Raw genomic sequence first — 22,737 nt, forward strand, 5'->3', positions numbered from 1 at the left:
AGACAGAAAGAGAAACAGTAGTGAGAGAAACAAAATTTGCTTTTCCTGTAGTTTTTCACTGCCTTTGATGAGAATTAATCTTCACCTGCTACAGCCTTCCCATAAAAAAACTTCTTGTTTTTAGACATTTTTCTTTCTGCTTTTTATATTACATACCACATTGAAAAATTTGTGGGTTTTCTTTTTTTTTTTTTTTTTTTTCCTCTGCTCATCCATCTTTCTCTCTTTCTCTCTTTTAGCTGGTGGGGTGCATAATTTGTTTTTGACTTTAAAAGATCGACACTTGATTTTTGCTTTCAAGATTGCTGTTGTTCAAAAGGTGCCTTTTCCTTTCTTTCTTGTAATTTCTTTTTGTTGCAATTATTTATACCATTATTTTCACCTACTTGCCATTGTTACACTTTCATTTTCCGTTTCTCTGTTGTCTTTCTCTTTTCCTATTAATATACATCTGGGTAGTTCACTCTTTTGGCTTTGGGTCCTTGCATTTTGAGCCTTTTCCCTCTGGTTTCTTGTCACCTCAGTGAGTTTCTGCGATTTGGGATCTGGGTTCTACTTAGATTTGGCTATTTGTGCTGCTTTTTGTACATTTGATTTATTCCTGAATAATTCCTTTTTTTCCTTGTTTTTCTATTTTTATAGAGATAGAGAGAGAGATTTTTTTAGAGTGAGAAGGAAGATTCATGGCTGGAGGTGGAGGAGGAGGTGGTGGAGGAAAGGCAGAGGAGCCACAGCCACATCCGCCAAAGGAGCAGCTTCCAAACATTTCTTATTGCATTACCAGTCCTCCCCCGTGGCGTAAGTATATTTTGATCATTTCTCAATGTCTGTGCTCTTCTATTTGATGGTGCTTAGATTCTAAATCCTGTGTTGAATTTTTTTTTCTTTGATACAAAATTCTCTGTTGAGTTTTAAGGTAAGTGCTATTTGGGTATGTTTTAGGTAAGGTTTTTATATTTGTTAATTGTTTTTTTGTTAGGGTATGCATCTTGTTTTAGTTGAAAGTTACCTTTTGAGCTACCTTTCTCTCTCACTTTATGGTATCTATCTACCCCTTTTCAAAAGGTTAAATGCCGTTCCGTAGAAAATAAACCCTACTGTCTTGCAGATTGAAGATTCTGGTCGTATTGCAAAAGGAAAAAAAAAAAAAAAAAGGAAAAAAGAGACAGAGAATTAATCCAACTGCTTTTTAATTAATTAATCTGTTTAATCGAGGGAAAATTTAAAATTTTATTATATTTTGTTTTTAAGGCTCGTTTTTGGGAACAGGAGGGTCTAGTCTTCTGTCGGTGATAATTTCAACTATATGCTTAATTTGATTTTTCTTATCAAAATTTTTCCTTTTATGACCCTTTACGTCTTTTGTTTTTTTTTTTAATGCTTAATTTAATTTCAACTATATGCTTAATTTAATTTCTACTACAAGAATTTCTTATCAATTTAACGAACTGTACATTAGTAGTGTGTGTGAGATTGCATTTTGTTGAACTTAAGTACGTGCAACCAATAAAAATTGTATGCGATGCAGCTGAGGCTATCCTGCTTGGTTTCCAACACTACCTTGTGATGCTTGGCACAACTGTTCTTATTCCCACTGCCCTTGTTCCCCAAATGGGAGGTGGAAATGTAAGGCCCGACGGTGAAAAAGCTTAACTCGTTGATTGATTTCCACTGAGTATGATATATTTTTTTTATAGCTGGAACTCCAATCATATGATTTTAAGTGGCATTTATCAATTTTGTAGAGGGAGAAAGCGGAGGTGATCCAGACATTACTCTTTGTTGCTGGTTTGAACACATTGCTTCAAAGTTTGTTTGGTACTCGGTTGCCTGCTGTCATTGGAGGCTCTTATACCTTTGTCCCAACGGCTATTTCAATTATCCTTGCTGGTCGATTTAGTGATAATCTTGACCCTATTGAGGTTTTGGGATTTAACTCTTATGCTTAAGTTATTATTGTTTTCTTTGGAATATTAAATTCTTGTCAATTTGGGGAGGCACAATTAATGCCCACAATAGTATTTAATTAAAATAACATCTCATTGGTCCATTTAAAATGAGTACGACAAATGGAAGAGTTATATTATATAAAGAGTGCATCTAAATAACACACTACCCTTATGGATCTTTGTCCTAGTTTTTTGTTGACTCCATGACAATGTTTGATGCCCATACAGCGATTTAAGAAGATAATGCGTGCAATACAAGGTTCCCTCATTGTCGCATCAACTCTTCAAATTGTTCTTGGCTTCAGTGGCCTATGGCGTAATGTTGCCAGGTTAGCTCAGAACGAGTACTAATAATGCTCATAGTTTCAGCATTCCTTGGACAGTTTGTGCGTCTATTTTATCCTTCAAATTGGATTACATATCATGTTGACTAATTTTATTCATTCACATGTAAGATTCCATTCTTTTATTGCAAAATCAATTGGATTTATGAATCCAAGGATGGTTATGCTGTTGTTTTTTGCATCTTAGGAATGCATTTGGTATTTGAATAATTAGAGTCTACCTCAGATATATTCCATTAAAAACTAAAATGTTTGCATTCTATCTCTTTGTCTCTAAATCCCAGGTTCTTAAGTCCACTTTCAGCTGTTCCTTTGGTAGCTCTTGTTGGTTTTGGGCTGTATGAGCTTGGTTTTCCTGGGGTAAGTTTCCTTTTGCTACATATGTTTGTGAAGCGATATCAATGATATACATGCTTGTTATGAAAAGAGACCTTGTTATATTGAATAATGATTTTTGCACTGGACATTAGGTTGCCAAATGCGTGGAGATTGGGTTGCCAGAGCTGATCATATTAGTATTTGTTTCACAGGTATTTCTGTTGAGGCGTTACGCATGCATTTTTCTTGTTACTCTTATATATATATATATATATATATATATATATATATATATAACATTTTCTGTTGACTCTTGTATTTGATCCTTGTCTCTTGAACTTGTGACCAAGGTTTGTAGTTAGGCACAGTAATGTATTTTTCCTTTGCAGTATATGCCCCATGTGATAAAGTCTGGAAGACATGTTTTTGAGCGTTTTGCTGTAATATTCTCGGTGGTAATTGTATGGATTTATGCTCACCTACTTACTGTGGGTGGGGCCTACAATGATGCAGCACCAAAGACACAAAATACTTGTCGTACTGATCGTGCAGGACTTATAGATGCTGCTCCATGGTATGCTTTCACTGTATTCTTAAAGGCATGCATCTTGGCATTTATTAATTGACACTTTCCATTGCTGGATCCTATATGAGAGGCCTTGATTTGCTTGCTGATACAGACTAACATGCACGTTAACCTTTAAAACTTCAGATACATGGTAAAGCAACAAGTTTGAGTATACCTTTCTTAAAAAATTTGGCATAGTTTGGAAATTTAATAGCTAAAACCAATCTGATTACAGATTGCACTTGACTCTGCCATTAAAATCTGGAAACTAAGGCTGAGTAATAATCTTGTGGCCGGTTGCTTCCTCTTTGTAAAGAGCTTGGTCACTTTTTGCAAGTGTGAACAAGCTTGATTTGGAAAAGCGAGCTAGATGGACCATATTTGGAGATTCTACCTAGTTCATCCATCAGAATTGATTGTCCCAGAGTAGTAGTGGAGGATTTCTGATGCAATAAGATTTGATCTCACCTTATCTAACTCAATATTTTCCTTAGGAAGATGCTTTAATTTCTACCTCTGTATCAAGAGTTTGATTATAGCTGAAGATGCCTGGTTGAGTTGTATCTTCAAGTGTGGTTGGAATTGTGGGTTTGCAGGATAAGGGTTCCTTACCCATTTCAATGGGGAGCACCTTCATTTGATGCTGGTGAAGCCTTTGCCATGATGATGGCTTCCTTTGTTGCTCTTGTAGAGGTTTGACATTTCTATCTTATTTTCATTTTCCCCATCTATTTTCCTACTGCTGTACTTTTAAACTGAGAATTCAAGTGTGCACACATCTTCATTAGTTATTGCTTATACTGGTATCATTTTTTGCCATGCTATTACTCTATTTCAACTGTTATGGAAATTTTCCCATCCCATACTAATTGCATAAATTTTCCATCACTAAAAATATCATCATATTTGTGAATGGCTGGACACTTGGTATTAGTTGGGCAAAGTGTCAATATCTACCTGCAGGCAAAAGATCCTTAATTGACATTAAGATTTTTGTGTTCTTTTATTGGTTTTGTTCTGTGCTCTCTCTCTCATTCTGGGTCTCTGATGCAGTTTAAGCATGAATTCTTGTGGATTATTTGACAAGACTTTCTTACAATGTTATGTAATTTGATCCTTGAAATTTATTCTCTCATACTCTATGAATAAGCAGTCCACTGGTGCATTTATTGCGGTTTCAAGGTATGCAAGTGCGACCCCAATCCCACCTTCTGTTCTTAGCCGTGGCATTGGCTGGCAGGTAATTTAAAAAGATTGATCTCTAAATGATTGAAAATGCAAAATTAAGCTTCTTAATTTTATGAGTCTGTTTTACATTTCCATCTTGTGGGAATAGTTCCTGTAATGCTGCATGCTTCAACGCATGTTTGAAAATGAATCAGTAGACAGATGCTTGAATTATGCTATTTGTGTGTTACATAGCTTAGCATTTCTTTGGGACCCCAAAAGTGGGAAGGTTTGCGTGATGGGCTGTTTCTTGTTCCAGTTCAAGCCCTTCCTCCAAAGTGCAGGGGTGAGGACCTTCTTTGCTTTCTTTTAATGGGACAAGAAATAAAATCCTTCAGATGGTCAGACAGGTCTTGTTTGTGGCTATTGTTTCGTAATCGTAGTCATTCCACTACCATTACAATCACCATCCCATCAACTGATCTAATCATACACTAAAAAAAAAGAGAGTAAAATAAGAATCATGTATAGAACTAGTATATGCTGGTGATGTGGTTGAAATCATGACAAATGTTGGGAACTTTATGAACATTCATCATTTTTCTCTCCCTGGAGTGAGGTTATTGTCCATCCTGGAATTTGGAAATATAAATTCTTGCAAGGATGATTTCTATGTTGGCAAGTATTATGCAAAGGCATCATCGGCCTTTTCTGTGTACAATACATCTAACATGTTTGCTTTGAACTTTAATTTTGATGAACATTAAATTGCTATTTGTATAATTTCTGCTTCAGGGAGTTGCCATTTTGCTTTCTGGGTTGTTTGGAACTGTGAATGGATCCTCTGTTTCTGTGTAAGACACTGGGAAAACCCTACGATTATACAAGTGTTTTATGTCTATTTGTAACAAGCTTATTATGAACTTTAATTTGTTTTTTACAGAGAGAATGCTGGCCTTTTGGCCTTGACACGAGTTGGTAGCCGAAGGGTTGTCCAAATATCTGCTGGATTCATGATTTTCTTCTCCATCCTTGGTAAGAAGTTGATTTGTGACTGCTTGTTCAAAGCTTTCAGGTTCGTGAGTGATTCATGTTTCCTTGCGAGTATATTGTTCATAGAGTCATTCAACTTTGCATGTTTCAGGTAAATTTGGAGCTGTCTTTGCTTCTATACCAGCGCCCATTATTGCTGCTTTGTATTGTCTTTTCTTTGCTTATGTGGGTACGTATATCTGATATTTTGAGGTTCACCATGAAAAGCTGATGTTGATCTCTTATTTATTGTGATCACTAAATTCTATTAAGTATCGTTCTTTTAATTATCGATTTGCAGGTGTTGGAGGTCTTAGCTTTCTTCAGTTTTGCAACCTCAATAGCTTCCGCACAAAGTTCATTTTAGGCTTTTCTATTTTCTTGGGCTTGTCAGTGCCACAATACTTCAACGAATATACTGCAATTAATGGCTATGGTCCTGTCCACACTGGAGGAAGATGGGTATGCATGAAAATTTCAATCTCTGATATTTCTTTGTGAAACTTAGAGACTGATAAATATCATGCTTTGTTTACATGGCAGTTCAACGATATTGTAAATGTTCCTTTCTCATCGGAAGCATTTGTTGCGGGGTGTGTGGCATATTTCCTGGACAACACACTGTATCCAAAAGATGGTGCAATCAGGAAAGACAGGGGTAAGCATTGGTGGGACAAGTTCAGGTCATTCAAGGGTGATACAAGGAGTGAAGAATTTTATTCCCTGCCTTTCAATCTAAACAAATATTTCCCATCTGTGTGATTTAATCAGCATCAGAAATTATGAATTCTATCTTATCCGAAATGTGTTCTCAATAGCTCTGCGGGATCACGTTGCAATGTAATATTGTCATTTCTTCTTTGTGAATCTTATCACGCTATATAGATAGCAGTATAAGATAGTCTTTTTCCTTTATAGGACCACCTTAACGATTATTGAATTTGTTTTTGTTGTAAATCCAACAAGGACATGGACTTGAAGCAGCATTGAAGTTTTACTGCCTTGCACTACATTTTGTTCAGTAGTATGCTTTTATAAACCCTCGTATTTTGGCATCAGCCTGTTCGAACTGAACTGTTCCCTAGGTCATGTATGTGCACTTCCATTCTTGAATGATTTACTCATTATCATTTAAAATAGAATGAGCAGAGGATTCGGGTTTGACTTTAGTTGTTGCCTTTCACATTTACTTGCACATCTTAATAGCACTGGAATGGTGGTAGTCCTTGTAGGTGGAAGAAATGTTCAGACTATCCGGATGGCAGTTCAAAATGACCATTCTAAAAGTCCAAGCGCTCCATAACAGAATGTGAACTTCCACAGGATTGGCCTGGAGAATTGAGGCCTTCGATATTTAGTCGGTGACAAGGAGCCCTGCGTTCAATTTGAATGAACATTTCCTGTGTGTGTGTAAAGTCCATGTGGCCCCGTTATAAAAGCATGTTCTGAATTAGTGGATACTGTCATACGGGAAAAAGGAGGCAAATAGAACTTTTGAATATCATAACAAAGACCCGTGAAAGTACAGGACGCTAAAATATCAACATTTTTCTAATTTTCTTCCAATACCAAACTTCATGTCTATGGTCTCCCAAAGTGAAGAGAAGGAAAATGAGGTCCCAATTAACTAGATATGGTAAAATGCGTTGAAGGGATTGTCACCTGTAATTTGGAAGTTGATCTTTTGGATGTTTTTGTTATGCAACAGTAAGCTTGGAAGATACTAATTAAGGCACTGAGTATCAAACCTCACGATTAATCTCCAATAATCGCTTCCCTAACATGCGTCAAAGATGAACTGCCAGGAGTTACAACTTGACACTTGCTGGGTTTGGGATTTGGTCATTTTACCTCAACAATACTTTCAAACAGTTGTTCATAACAAATACCATTTGCTTTTTTCCAACTTTAATATAACAGCAATCCCAAAAACAAGTCGCAGCTACAATAATCTATCACCCATTGCAATGTGAAACACTTCTGGCCTCCCTAAGGCAGCCAAAGTTAAGCATTTTAAACCATTCTAGAAGAGCACTCACAACTCAGAAGTAGGTTTCTGGCTCTAAATAATCTGTCTTTAAGGTATAGCAAGCTAAAATTTATCATAGGGAGTGGGTGGCATAGTCCTCTTGAAACGCAAAAACGCATTCTTTTTCTTTTTGGAGAGAAAGGTCAAGGAAGGGTTATGTGCATGACTTTATTCTGGATGACAATAGTATTCTAAGATTCTGCAAAAAAGTAGTTAAAGAGATATGTATACATAAAGAAATCAAGATACCTCACCACTTTACAGTTAACAACAGGGTCAGAATTTTCTTGGAAAGATCAATCTCCACCACAGTGGTCTAACTTTAGAATTGATTTTAGCTCTGACCAACCCCACTTGGTTCTTGGACCAATGTAAACCCCACTAGCAGATCAATCAATGAAATGCTCATTACAGGCTAACTAACATCAATATTAATAATAGGCCACGTATATTAAAATTTGGATTAAGTTCGTACAAGTATCTTAGAAAGCAGATTATTGTCGTCCAAACTCAGAAAATGGAGCTCAAATTGGACTCTTTTTATAACCTTACTTAACTGATAGAATATTTTTTAAACCTTCACTGTTTGCAAACAGATAAGAAAAAGGGATTTCTTCATTTTCTCAGTACCACAACAATACAAAGGACACCTAAGCTTAATTTTTGGTTTTTGTTTTGTGTTGTAGGTCCACAAAGTGAAAACAAACAAAACTTAAGAACCCTAAAAACACTATATATGCTGTTTGGAATGTTGAATCATAAATACCAAGATAGTGACAATAGGGTCCTATGGCTGTTGTCCCTATTTCTTAGTCATATTTCAATTCTTGAAAAGGATAACAAGCCTGATGATACCCACAAGTTCTACACTAAATCACAGATTAAGGAATAACTAGAGTTAGACTTTCTATATTATATGTATGCATAGTTGTACAGATTCTGTACACTTAGTTGAGATCTTTCCTGTAATATATAAAGACTTGTATACTCTCCTCCATTACCCAAATTCTGAACTAGAAGAAGTGTACCATTCATGGAGGCCACTGGGCAGCCTTTATAATATATTGCCTAACTGTTTCACATGGCTACTCGCCCATTAAGAAAATGATTTTTAAGATTTGGATCAATCGATTAAAGTTGTATTAGTGGATTCTAAACATTATTTCTACCCTTAATCCACAAGTGCCATTAGGGTTCATTTCCCAAAGATTTTGGATTTTGTTCAAGACTATATATATATATATATATATATATATATATATATATATATATATATATGATTAACAGGGAATATATAGATCAATTTTTTTCTTTAATTCTTATTTTATCTTTTGAATTTATTATTATTTTTTTAAGGAGGAGATTAAGAAGTAAGAACCCTTTCCACCTCTACAACTTCACACATTTTGGGAGGAAACAAAACATACTTTAACAGGAGACTTTGCTTGCCAATATAACAGCTGAGTTAAATACATATTAATATATTATGGATCAAATTTTAGAAAATTCCATGTGCTTGCTCAAGCAAGTTTGGAGATATGAAGAAATTCAATTTGGCATGTGAGTGGCTAGGTTGGCTTCTGGTAAATTGGTCCATCACAAATTAGCAGTATTTTCATTAATATTTATTCATACATATTAAGAAGGAAATAAACAACATCATCAGAAATTAAAGATGATAAGATCTTGTCCGCCCATGAACTAATCACATTGGTCTAGGTTTAAGGGTGTAACTCACTGACTCTAATATTTATTACTAACAGAAAAAGGGGAAAAAATCCAGTAACTGGAAAGAGAATTATGAAAAGGGCCAAAAGAAAAAAAAGTGAAAAGTGGAAAGCAAATTAAACAAGATTTATTGATTTGTTAAACATAATTAACCAAGATCTTGATGTAATTAGAAAAAAAAAAGTAACCAAAAGACTTGCAGGCATGAGATTTGAGGGCAAAATCTCACTGACTAGTGTGCCCACCACTTCATATCTCTATTGATCTAATGTTTTGCTACCATTTTCTGCAACCAGGCATGGAAACATATCATGTTCTCCAAGAATTACAATGATGATGTTGAATCAAAAGAGGAACCGAGAAATCATTGTGCGGATAAAAAAGTTAACAATGGCTCTGCTGCATGTGTAGGTCAAATCATGCACTACTTAGCTCAAAATCTTGGGATTAAATTGAATAATTATTTCTTATAAATCATATGAAACACAGCATGCAGATCTTTCTTATTATATGAAAAGGATGACAGAATTATTTTCTTTTTTATCCCATGTAATAATTTGTTGGATTATCTATGCCACCAGTACTCCAATTGCCTGTGCAGTTGATAGTGATGTTTACCTTAAAGAATGGAAATGGAGGATAAGATTCTGATTCAAATTCAGATAACTATTAGAGCAACATTTCTTACCAGAGTTTTCTTTTATTCTTATTTTATTTTTTTTAGAAGGGTATGTAAAAAGGCTTGGTTGGTGGAGACTCCAGGATGTGACTACTCTTTTGGGGTACTCTTGCCCATCTTACCATAGGTAGATCTTCTGGGATACTGAAAGATAAAATGGAACAACTAGAGCAGTGTTAGCTAGGTACATAAGAAATTTCCAAAGAGACAGGAACAAAAAAATTGAATTGAACTGAATTGGTATAGTTTCATTGTAAAATAAAAAGCAATCCTTAGTCATAGGATACCATAAGGAAAGCTCATAAAGGAAAGGAAAGGAAACTCTTTTTTCGGCTCTTACGAAGGTCCATAGGCAAAAAGATGGGATATCTTCTCACACGCGACACCCACTCATTGCGTATTATTGGGGCCTTTGAGGTGGAAATGGAATAAATAACTGCCCCCTCCGCCCCCTCGGCCCACCACCATCCCCCGTGAGGCGGTGCTGTTGGTGGTGGTAGGCGCCAGCGGGACCCTCATCAAACACGCACGTATGCAAAGCAGAATAAGAAGGAGCAGCAACTCGTTCACCTTCCTTTTTCACTAACTTTCACGCCTTTGGTGCCCATTGTCGATAATATTTGCTTTGCTGGTCCTAATCCTACTCACTCTCTCTATTGCTACGTCATTCACACACAAAACAGCATTCTATCATTCAATGTATCACATGTAACTGTTAAAGAAGAGGTTGTGTAATCCTGTCTTTGGCAAGAGAAGCATTGCTGCTAAGAAAGTTTGCTCGTGAGTTTCACCGTGTATTCTATGTCTTAATCCTATAATGTATCAAATTTAAATAAAAAAACATCCTTTTATCATAAAACCATGAATTCATACGTGCATAGTTGTAGGTGGTCCAAAAAGTATCAGATAGTCTTTCCCTTGTTTAGGTTTCGTAGATGATACTAATCTATCTCTTCCTCTGCAACAAAAATGGCTTAGGTATTCCAATTTTGGCTTTTGGAAAGTAGAATCTAATGCAATCGTGGATTACCATAGAGCAGCTACGGTGTCCTTTTATGTCCAAAATCACATGTGGCCCAACTTTCTTTGTCTCTTCAACTCCTAACCAATCACATCTCACCACATCATTACATGTGTGACCACAATATTTCAATTATGTTCTTACAAATGCAAATATCACTGCTTGCTTTTTCCTGTTCCACCTTGAACCTTAAAACTACCAAATTGCCCTCAATTACCATGATGTAACGCTTTGTAATTTGCTTGCCTACCCTATCCATTTTGGACCATCTCATTTTAATTACCACCTGGAAAAATTGGTGGATGGCTATAAAGACACTGCAGCTACCTTGAACCCTCCCTCTCTCTCTCTCTTCATTCTTTCTCTAGCTCTTTTGAAGATAGAAAGAGAAAAGAATAAAAGAAAGGGAAATGGGGAATTGTCAAGCTGTAGATGCTGCAACACTAGTATTACAGTACCCAAGTGGGAAAGTAGAAAAGCTGTATTGGCCTGTGAGTGCTGCTGACGTTATGAAGATGAACCCTGGTCACTACGTGGCTCTTCTCCTCTCTACCACCTTGTATCCGACTCGTAAAAATGGAGAATGCCCCAACACCACCACCACAACCACCGCCAACAACAACAGCAACAACTCTCTTCGGATAACAAGAATCAAGCTTCTCAAGCCCACGGATACTCTTGTTCTTGGTCATGTTTATAAACTCATCAGTACACAAGGTTAGTTGATTAATCGTTTTAATCTTTTCTTGGTCTTCTTTGCTTTGAGAGTTTAACTTGATTTAAGTCTAAATTTTTTTTTGGGGGGTTTTTTTTCCCCTTCAGAGGTTATGAAGGGGCTGTTGGCTAAGAAACAAGCAAAGCAGAAGAAAAACCAGCCAGCGCCAGTAGGGAAGCCAGAGAGGAGAGAGATACAGCATTCAGGGCTGGATATTGCAGTAAAAAGATCTGACGTGGAGAAGGATTATCAGGTGAATCCATTTTACAAGTATCATATTCTGAATTATCATTTTCCATAAATTTTCGTTTACTTTGAAGAAAGTAGATAATGATAAATTTTCAGATTAACATCTGTTTGCAACTTCAGGCATATATGTTAAATTGAAACTGTTAAAACATTATTTTTTTAAGAAAAAAAGGAAAAAGAAAAACATAAAATTATATATTTATTATGCTAATGAAGGCACCTGTACAATTGATTTCAATTATAATGCATGAACATTAACTAAACTTTGCAATGATACTAAACGTGTGTTCAGGCCACCAAAAATGAAACAAACAGCCCAAGAACAGCAACAGCTACCAACTCTGCCAGTGCTGCAGCTAGATCAAGAACATGGCAACCCTCACTTCAAAGCATCTCAGAGGCTACCAGCTAATCATGTTTCTCATCTTCCTGCCATGCTTACATGAGGAACAGATCAGCTCACCTGTACACAAATCCAGCCCTTTATTTTGAACCTGCCAAATTTACTATACATATAGATCTTCCATGGAGGCACCTGGGTAGGTTTATGGCAGAGGGAAGTGAATCTCTGGTCCCTTCGAGTGCAGATTTGGGTAATTCAAAGCTGTGTAGCAAAAGGGTGGTATCTTAAACATAGTTTTTAGTAAATGTTCTTTTGAAATGAAGTTAAGACTTTCTGCTGAATCTGCAGGTGATTCCTGTGGCAGCTGTGTTCTTGATAATTTATCGCCAAGTAGCCAACCCAGAAACAAAAGATTATCCTTTCTAGATGAGAATCAAAGGAAATACAAAGAAATTTGTCAGATTTCATGGATCAAAATTTAGAATCTGTCGCTAATTAATGTTATTAACATTTCTCAAATTTTAAAAACAGAAAAAAAAAGAGGAAAACCCAAATTATCTTACATAATACATGTGATGGGAACAAAGATATTTCCGGCAATTGCCAGGCCAGCTCGTTGCCAAGGAACAAGAATGCCATGAAAAGAAGCTGAATAAAGAGGCAATATTTAATACCCAAATGGACCGGCAACAATATAACCAAGTGATTAACACAGAAATTTGGAGACATGAGAAGGAAATTGTCCTTGAGCAGCCCCTTCTGTTAGTTAGGAATGGATTGGATCAATAAGTATCTCCTCTTTGCCCAAAAAGGTCGTGGAAATCTGAATAAGGTCAATAGGAACAGCACAGAGCTCTTCACTATTCAGAAAGTAGAAGCTACTGTTGGCTTACTACACAGAATAGTACAAAGCAGAGTTGGTTGAAGCATCAACAACATGACCTGGCTCATATGGATTAAACATCAGCTCTAGAATACACACACATACACGCGTAATTCTTTTACATTACAGTAACACTAAAATCTCAGAGACTAGTTTGTAGAAGGATTCCGTTATTAGCTAATCCTTCTTCCCAGATAAAATACAGAGATGAATGTTACTGTTCAGTGAAATTAAGGGTATAAAGAAGAGCCTAGAATAATTTAATCGGTATTTAACCAAACAAGGTTCAAGCAGAAAAGATCACAAAGAAATACCTGTGATGATTATTAGATCTGTACAGTTTTTACTTGGAAACAATCATTATACTGATAATTTTTTAGTGTATCATAAGAAGACTCTTTCTTAAAACAACACATTATATCATTTGTTTCATTTCTCTCCTCTTTCCATCCTCAAGATGCAATATAGGCCAAACCAGTGCTAGAAAAGCAAAAGATTTTCCCTTTTTCTTTCATTTAATAGCCTTATAATATATCCAATACTTTCTTCAGGACAAGGACAACTGCAACCAACTCGCCATTAGAACATTCTCTAAGCATATAGAAAGTAAGATATATTTTCTAATATTACTTCTTTTTTTTAACTGATTAATATTACTTACATGTATGTAAGTGGTACGGTACATGAAAGTGTTTAGAATTATTCTGCGTGTGGGCCAACAACTACTGTTTGCCACTATTTACCAAAATTATAGCACTATATAGAATTTGTCTCTACTTAGAACAATCATTGAATGTAGAATCAGATTAGTGAGTTGTGAAACAATGAATATGGAATGTAGGCCATGCCTGATTGAGCTTGCTGGGTCATAATATCTTCTACACGGGTTCAGCCTCCCAATTAATATTTGAAAATAGCACCTATCAAAACAGATGTACCATAATTGGCCCTAATTGTTAGTCTCATGGTAGCTCAAGTTTCTTCGTCCAAGCAGTTATGTGCCATTTCTTGCTCACAACTATTCTCCTCTCAAAACCAATTTTGCTTTTGGAGAATACAGGCTGAACTTTCACAGCACTTCAAGAGATGATACTGGCGATTGAAAGTAGAGCCACGCCGCTTATATAATTAGCAATAATTTTCGCAAGGACACAAGTTCCTTCTTTAAAAGCATGAAAATGAGACCATCCCCAACTCTTGTTAATGAATTCTACCTTCGCCAAAGAAAAATCTATACTAGTGAATAAGAGATCTCTCTCTGAACTGAATCTCTAAAGTTTCGACACTAGAATCCAAATCTGGCCTCATACCCATCACATAGCAGACCCAGCTGATGATGAGGAAGAATTTAGTCACAAATATGGCTGTATTACCCATATGATAAAGGTGGAATTTTGGACATATATGCCTCAATGGGTTATTTTGTCTTCTCTTATCCTATCTTATTTTTCTGGTGGCTATTATTTGAAAGGACAAACTGTGAATAGTGAATACCTCGCCTTACCACTCGGGCTTTGGCCTGGTGTTAAGTCTATGCTTTTGTGAGGTTCAAGAAGTTCCAACCTTTCCGCCCACTGAAATGGTTGATTAAATTCTCATGAATAGTTTGCCCATCATGATAGAAGCCATAAGATCCGTGGTGTTGAGATGGACACGACACCCTACTAACTGTCCTTTATTCCTGCTGACTACTGAAGTATGCTGATCGGAACAAAAAAAAAAGAATACCCTCAATTTTTTTTCCCTTGCCCGTAACAGCTCTCTAGATTAGTCCCACGATGCACCATCAGAAACCTTAAATATTATTAAACCACTATAAATTTTTATGCATCATTTATAAGTTAGATAATTTAATTTCTAATGTAAGAAAAATTAAAAAAAAAAACTTAAATATAAACTTAACATAAATTTTTTGAAAAAATAAAAATAAATAAAATTTTAAATCAGATTTATTTCAATTTAGAATTGTTGGTTTGAATAGATGTCAACAGCTCCACCTACTAGTTAGTATTGTTCGCTTTGGTTCAATCCATATTAGACCTCACGGATTTGTCCCTTAGACTTTTACATCAAAAAACGCTCTAACCAGTGCTTTGCCGATATGGAATTTGCCTAAGGGACCTTTCTCTCCTTTTGGGACTTAGGGTCCTTACTGAGGTTTGTCCCACCATCACCCAAGAGGTCACGCGAAGTGCTCTAATACCAACTTTGTCACAACCCAAATTTGTGTCATGACTGACGCATAATTTAAGTATTCTTAAATCATGCAATTTTTATCAGAGTATCTTGAATAAATATATTGTCATTTACTAATCCCAAAAAATGATGAAATCCAAATAAATAAAATATTGAATAAACATCCTGAATATTCTATAAGTAACTGCGGAGTCTCTACAGATTTCAAATATTCAAATAAAAACTTAAACTATTCAATAAACTAAACTAATTATTAGCCCAAGGAAACATGAATTCGGACATACTATGAGAACAAATCAAAGATTGTCTCTCTCTAGAAAATGGGCTGAATATTTCGATCAGCTACAGAATTTTACAAATCTGAAACAGATAACAGACAGAGAAAATGTGATTTGAGCTAATGTTCAGTGAATGATGATTATAGTACACAACGGAACAGGAATAAGCACAGCTTAATTAATTTTACAATAAATTTTCTATTTAATAAAATTATGCTCATGCTATCAAAATCATTAATAAAATAATTTCATAAACATATTTATAAAAGAAATTCATTCAATAAAAATTTTATAGTACAATGCACCAGGGTGATCATACCAAACATCATCAAAGGTCAGATGGTAAGCGCGCTACCAAATATTAGATATCTTCCTCCTCCTTCACAGATATTAATACATATGATACTAATGCAAACCACAAATTGCAATAATGCATGATTTAATAATGTAACCTAATACCGTAATAGTCCACACGGTGGAGTCAAATAACAGATACAGATACTGAGAATAGGTACCAATTCAAAAAAGAAAATCAATTTGTACAAATCAATCAAAATCCACAAAAAATTTTAGATAGCAAATAATAATTGATAGTACAATTACAACAGTTTATTTTAACAATTTTAGAGAGTCAATAAGATCAAATCAATTTTAAATAAATTCAGCGTAACACATCGATAAATTTTATATTCAAATATCAATCAATATAAAGAAGCTAAATGTCTGTTTCCAGAATTTTAATGGCTCTAATGCAGAGATAATTGACAAAATTAATTATTTAATCAAAATCGGAATAAAATTCAATAATAAAATAAACTCTAGAAAATCACATGTAAAATAATTATTAAAATATTTATTTAAAATTTTATTTAATAACAAATTTAATACTAAGAAATTTTAAAAGGGACTAAAACGATGCTATGTACTATAATTATCACTCACCTGAAATCTCCAAGACAATAGTTATATTCAATGAAAGAGAAACAATTTCAGCTGACAGATTGAATATTTGAATCTCCTTGAAAATAGAATAAAGGTGATGAATAGAGAAATAAGAATTTATGAATTCTCTGTGCACATCAGATTATAAATCGTAAATTTTTATATATTTATATATATATATACACATAAAATAATAATGAAAGATGATGAAAATACCTGTTGAGAGTATTTGGTAGAAAAAGAAGGTGATAAACAGGTATTGAGAATAAAGTTTAACAGAAATAGATAATTTGGATATATATATTTCAAAAGTTATATTAGGTATAGAATGAGATAAAAATTATTATTGAACTGGATTGTTCAGATTATAAATATATGCTTAATTTTAAAAATAATATATATAAACAGGTTATCCAATAAAATATTTTTTTTCAGATAAATATATTAAATTATTATTAACTAATAAAAATAAATAAATAAAATATTGAGTTTCCACGATAGACCGGTTTCAAGTTCAGTTCAAGCAAAGAGGGCCTTAACCGATCACTAACCCTGGTTCAAGGAGTTAAATCATTGATGAAAGCCGATTTCAGATTTGAACCAAGCTGATCCCATTCCGGTTCAAGAGCCGAAGCAGCCTTTGGCCGGGTCTGCTTCAAGTGCCTCCCTGGCATGACCAAGCATCCTGGAATCATGACACACCATTTGTATCTCTCCTTCATTTTCTTATAAAGTTCTCTGGTTCCACCCATTTCCCCATGTTTTGCATACCCAAATAAAAGAAGAGTTCAACAAAGCATGTTTCCCTATGTGGTTTGATCGAACATGGACATAGCTTCAATTCTATAAATCGAGGGCACACACCTTAATCAGAGAATAACCCACAAAGAAAATTGGATTCAGAGTCTTTCATCACTGAGACATGAACTGGTTATCCTGATAAAGGCATTTGCTTTGGCATGCTACAGAAATTTTGTTGATGATGGGAAACGGAGGCATAAAGATGACTAACACTGCCAGTTATAAGACACTACAACCACAGAAAATTAAAGCATGTCAAAGCTTGAAATTGAAATAAAAGATAGAACCTTTGCGCTTTAAGTTCATGGTCTATTGAAAGGTCTGTGACACCAAAAACTCTAATTATTAAACATTCAAAGCTCACACTCAAAAAAAGTTACCAACAAGCTGGAACTCCGCAACTGAATATCAATTTCCTCATAAAACATACTATAGCGATAAACGTTCTAGCATGCTTTGACAATTGCATCAAACTCCTTGAGGTATCACACATTTCAAGATTTGTGAAAAATTTACATTCTCACTCTGCTGCTGCATTCTCAGTCACTGGTTTAACCTGGTCTTGCCTGTCAAGTTGGCTGAAATTTCCCTTCTCCTTAAAGAGTTGGTTGTGATGATGCCTACAATAGAGACGATGCTCGTGGGCTACATAGTTTGATGGGCTGATTACACAGCCTCCATGGGTGCACCTGAAACAGGCCTTGTGATAAGATGAACCATCAACTGCCACCTGAAAGAAGCAGAAAGTTGGAGTAAAACAACCATGCAAGACATCCTACTTCTGTTTTTCCATGACTTCAGAATTATGTCTAGGAGCATCTCAGAAAATCAAGAAAATGCAGGGAAAAGTTTGCCAGGACCGGATTTTTTTTACTTCAATATCACGTTCTGCATTGAAGTTTCATCATGCACAATAAAGACTCAAAGATATTGATGTACAAGTACAAAGCTCGTAGGCCAACCAACAGTTGTTGCTCATTTCTTCAAGCTTTAATGTAAAATTGAGTTCTATATTGTTTTTACAATATTCATCTCCATTTGCATTAGTTATGCGCACAGAACTAGTAAACAATCTACTCCATTCATTTGAATAGATTATTTACTAACTTTCTATTTTGGGAAAAAAAATGTGTATGGACCAGATCCAGTCACTGTTATCATGAAACAACAAAATGACTTTTTTCTTGCAGCTACAATCATCAAATTATTGAAAATCAAACATACTCTTTTATTAATTGCAGGTTAACAAAATTCTCAAATATGATTTTGTACCATATAGCACACAATACTCCCACATTAACTTGCCACATTTACCTTTTCAAGTGGATAAACGGTTTTCTTGCAAGTAACACATTTGTCCTGCGTTCCAGCAAACATGCTTGAAACTTTGCTGTTGCTATGGACCTGCATGCACAATGTCATTCACAATATTTAACATCTTGACAATCATTTTAGAGCTCAACTAATCAAGTGTGAAATATTTCTACTTTACTATTAATATAATCAAGAAAATTAACATATAATACCTGATCGACAGATCTGTCAACTCTAACGGTTTTTGGAGTGCCTAGAGAAGATAAAAGGGAAAAATTAGCACCTAAATAAGATGAAAAAAAGATATTAGAACAGCTTACGCTTTAGAACATCTTAGTAACTGTTAATCACCTTCAAAGCTTTTATCCAAGCTTCCAGTCATCTTAAATAGTTGATCAAAGTGTGGCTTGCAATACAAAACACCTTCAAAGGAGGAGTAATTACTCAGCTGCAAAAGTGTAGAAGGAAAAGTCAAGATCCCGTACAGGACATCAAATAGAACACATAAATCATAGTGCTGTTGTATGCGTACAGATATGGACACCAAGCTTTTGGTGTAACTTATTATAATGCCTAGCAGAGATTGAGGATTACCTACACTACCAATATAACGTCAAATTCAGTTGCTTTTAACTTTTAACATATACTAGGTATCTGCAATCCTAGGCTTTACCAGTTTACGATTCCTAGGTTAATGATTGGGCTTCTCCGTGCAATCAATCACCACATCGTCACCAACATAACATTTAGGTTATTTGACGCTCAAAAATAAGAACTTTTTGGTGAATAAGTTGAAAGATTATGGAAAATAATGATTTCAAATCAACAAATTGAAGTTGGCATTATAAATAATGCCAAGATTTGAGAAGTATATAATCCAAATTGATTATTTTGTGATTGATAATATTGTTGGAGAAATTACTAAGGGATGAGATCAACACGAATCACATTAGTTATTTACTCTACTTTTCAATTAAAGCATAATCATGCAGAGAAATAAAATATGAATTTCCTTTCTCCAAATCAATTCACAGCAGTTGGTGTTGGGTAGAAATGAGGGGAAATTGCCAGTACTGTTTTCTATGTGATGCTGCAGATCACTATACCAATCAGCATGCACACAAAACAGGTGTCAACTTAAACAAATTGCTTCACGCAGGAAACAAGGTTCATAGAACAAACTCTAAAAGAGATCAGCAATTTGCCCCTGTTCGACACTATACATGTTCTTGGGATTGCAGATGTTTTCCCTTGATATTAACCAACTTCTAATATCGAAATACACATACACCAAACATATTTCCTTGTTATGTTTAAATTTTTATATATCTAAAGACACTTTTGGTTCCATTGGCTTAAAATAGACCAAAATTTCCCTTCTAATCTCTATCTCTCTCTCTCTCTCTCTCTCTCTCTCTCTCTTTTTGTCTATTCCAAACTACCCACTGGGCCAACAAAAATAAAGCAAATAGGCATTGCTTCTCAACCATTCAAAGTCTATGTTTGAGTGGTTGCTTGTGTGGCGTGGCGCACCCCTTCCCTGCTCAAAATCAGAATCTACTTATGAATTTATAGCCCAAGAAGAAACAAACCAGTACAATAGCATTGAATATCCAAAGGACCATCCAATTGAGTTGGTCATATAATAAAAAAGAACCAAACCCTATAAACAGAAATCTGATTTGGACCAGGAAGAGGATTAAAAAAAAAAATCCCTTCTTTTAGTACTCGAGCAATACATGATCAATTGTATTTTAGAAGGTTTCGGATACAGATCACTCGTTAACTACTAACTAGTATATGTATGAACAGAATCATTAACACATCTAACCCATCGTATACACGAAGAAACCAGTGCCACTGTATCCCTTTAACACATACTTAAATCTAATCGTTCCATTCCAAACAAACTAATGAATCATGATCATCATCCAAAATCACACAAATGACTGAACAAAAAGGAGGGTATAAGTATCGTTGAACATTATCAATAGAAAAGAAATAAAAAAAGCATAACAAAATGTTCAAGAGAAAGTCTAAATCTTTGATTCTTCCTTTCATATGAGCTTTTCTATATGTCTGTGTGCAGTAACTCCACACAGGATATTGAGAAGAAAGAAAAGTGTTCTCTGACCTTAAGGGTACCCTTACAGTGGTGGCACCTAAAACAAGCCTTGTGATAGACTTTGTTGTCAGCAGTAAGCTGATCCACCAAGTACACAGTCTTCTCACATGCCTTACACTTCTGGGTTGTCCCTGCAAATGTTGCCATATTTGATCAATCTCTCTCCCTCTCGGTATCTTCAACACTGCCAAATAGATATCAACTGAATCGAGAGAAACTCTGCAGCGTCTTCTTGAGATGATTTGGTGATAAAGAGAAGACTTTCAAAATTCCGAGATTCACAGCTCAGAGATAAATACAGGACTCTTTTTTTTTTTTTTTAAGGAAAAAAAAAAAAAAAAGAAGCTAGCACCGCACTGCTGATAGACTTTCAAATTTTGTACATAATAGAAAAATACGTGGCATTTTTGTCATTTGGTGAGGCAAAAAATTTCCAAATTACTCCATTACCCTCTATAAGACACGTGTCACTCCCTTATTGTGGAAGGGGACAGTAAATGTCAACCTCATCAGCTACTATACTCAGACATGTCTGTCGCATTTTTTCGTGGCCGGGGTATTACACCACTCTCTTAAAAAGCGCGTGTGATTTAATCCTCATCAAATGATGACATATTACAGATGACAGACAGTAAATATAATATTTATATTTAAAAAATTGTAATAAATTAAATTAAAATAAAATTTTCAGTAAGAATAGAAATATAAAAATGGAGTGTAGTGATAATAATGACGTATGATTCTCTCTTGAAATTTTTTTGGCATTATATTATCTCAAAGACAGATAGGGTAATGCATCCACGATGTGATTGTGAACAACTCAATCCAATTATGATTCCCCATTTTAAATTTCAATTTTCCTTTTTTTTCTTTTTCTTTTTGGGTTTGTCCCAGATTCGGCTGCATGGTATTGGTTTCCATGTGTCACGCGTTTATTAGTCAATTAAAAATGAAATGCTTTTATTTATTTATTTATTTATTCTTGGGTTGGTAGGACAAATAAATCATTATTTAAATTCTATTTTCAAACCACTTTCAACTATTTAACTCATTTTTTTAGGAAGCAACTAATGGGAGATGTGTTCTCAAAGTCATCAATTTTAAATAGTTCAAGTGGGTAAAATAATTTTCCAAAAATAATAATAATTTTGATGCCAATTTCATTTGTAATTGGAATCCCATTTTTGTTTTTTTTTTTTATTAAAAAAATTGAAAAAACTTTATTATTATTATTATTATTTTCAAGACTTCTCAGCAAACGTCGTTGGATCCTACAGCCGAAAGCCGGACTCCGTCCATACTAGATCAACTTTCCCGGCAAATTTAAAAAAAGAAGGCCACAAGACTGGGTAGGAATGGGCATGGAAATGGGACCAGCCAGCCTGTACGCTTATAGGCTTCATTTAAATATTTTTATGCACATCGCTGCCCAAGCTGCCATCCCATCTCCTTCAGTTGTCGAAGAATATCACATTTGCACTATCTGTAAACGCATCTTCATTGTGAAATTTGAATTTACTCATATTTAACTTGTTTTATTAAATTAGTGATTTCAAGTTCAAACTCAAATTTATCAAATTTAATTAACTAATAAAAAAATATAATTTTTATTAATTACTATTTAAAAATCATTTACTATCTTGATCAAAGGCCCCATAAATTATAATAATTAAATTATAATGACTATAAATTATACACATTTTATATAATTATATGTACATTTAAATACTACATGGCTTTTTTTGTATGTTTAGCTCTCAAGGCTTTTGGTTTTTCTTTTGCAATTCAGGATCTTTAGTTTTACATTATTAGCATTCAAGTAACAGAACTCCTAATGATATTAAACACGCTAATGTAGCACATTATTATTATTATTATTATTATTTTAAAAAAAGCATGTCAGTAAGTGGATAAAAAAATAATAATTATTAAAATTATGGTGAATGACATTAAGGTCCTTAAAACTTTTTCTCATTTTCAAATATGTCCTCGTATTTGAACAAATTAGTCTCTGAAAGTTGTAATTATTTACCAATAGGTCCCTATAAATGCACCA

At 34.7% G+C, this 22,737-nt stretch overlaps 3 protein-coding genes across 4 annotated transcripts; 2 read left to right on the plus strand and 1 right to left on the minus strand.

Moving 5' to 3' along the window:
* LOC110660484 (nucleobase-ascorbate transporter 6) lies at nucleotides 1-6,388 on the plus strand. Of its 2 annotated transcripts, none has more exons than XM_021818819.2 (15): nucleotides 1-319; nucleotides 643-798; nucleotides 1,529-1,626; nucleotides 1,746-1,922; nucleotides 2,178-2,278; nucleotides 2,578-2,653; nucleotides 2,764-2,823; nucleotides 3,001-3,185; nucleotides 3,776-3,872; nucleotides 4,333-4,419; nucleotides 5,142-5,200; nucleotides 5,290-5,381; nucleotides 5,491-5,568; nucleotides 5,680-5,840; nucleotides 5,922-6,388. In XM_021818819.2, exons 2-15 carry the CDS (start codon nucleotides 684-686, stop codon nucleotides 6,138-6,140), a joined length of 1,605 nt encoding a protein of 534 aa, XP_021674511.1. In that variant the 5' UTR covers nucleotides 1-319; nucleotides 643-683; the 3' UTR covers nucleotides 6,141-6,388. The 2 variants fall into 2 exon arrangements, with proteins under 2 accessions (XP_021674511.1, XP_021674512.1); XM_021818820.2 differs by having other exon boundaries at nucleotides 5-523.
* Nucleotides 6,389-11,162: 4,774 nt separating this feature from the next.
* On the plus strand, nucleotides 11,163-12,483 carry LOC110660486 (uncharacterized). The gene is made up of 3 exons (XM_021818822.2): nucleotides 11,163-11,552; nucleotides 11,658-11,803; nucleotides 12,092-12,483. The coding sequence occupies exons 1-3, from the start codon at nucleotides 11,246-11,248 to the stop codon at nucleotides 12,209-12,211; spliced, it is 573 nt and encodes a 190-aa protein (XP_021674514.2). The 5' UTR covers nucleotides 11,163-11,245; the 3' UTR covers nucleotides 12,212-12,483.
* Nucleotides 12,484-17,510: 5,027 nt separating this feature from the next.
* LOC110660487 (LIM domain-containing protein WLIM1) lies at nucleotides 17,511-21,018 on the minus strand. The gene is made up of 5 exons (XM_021818823.2): nucleotides 20,691-21,018; nucleotides 18,908-19,004; nucleotides 18,769-18,809; nucleotides 18,557-18,646; nucleotides 17,511-17,972 (listed from the first exon to the last, which is right to left on the minus strand). The coding sequence occupies exons 1-5, from the start codon at nucleotides 20,826-20,828 to the stop codon at nucleotides 17,763-17,765; spliced, it is 576 nt and encodes a 191-aa protein (XP_021674515.1). The 5' UTR covers nucleotides 20,829-21,018; the 3' UTR covers nucleotides 17,511-17,762.
* Between the last annotated feature and the right edge of the window lie 1,719 nt (nucleotides 21,019-22,737).

This window comes from Hevea brasiliensis, chromosome 17, assembly GCF_030052815.1.
Source record: "Hevea brasiliensis isolate MT/VB/25A 57/8 chromosome 17, ASM3005281v1, whole genome shotgun sequence".
Taxonomy (NCBI): Eukaryota; Viridiplantae; Streptophyta; class Magnoliopsida; order Malpighiales; family Euphorbiaceae; genus Hevea; species Hevea brasiliensis.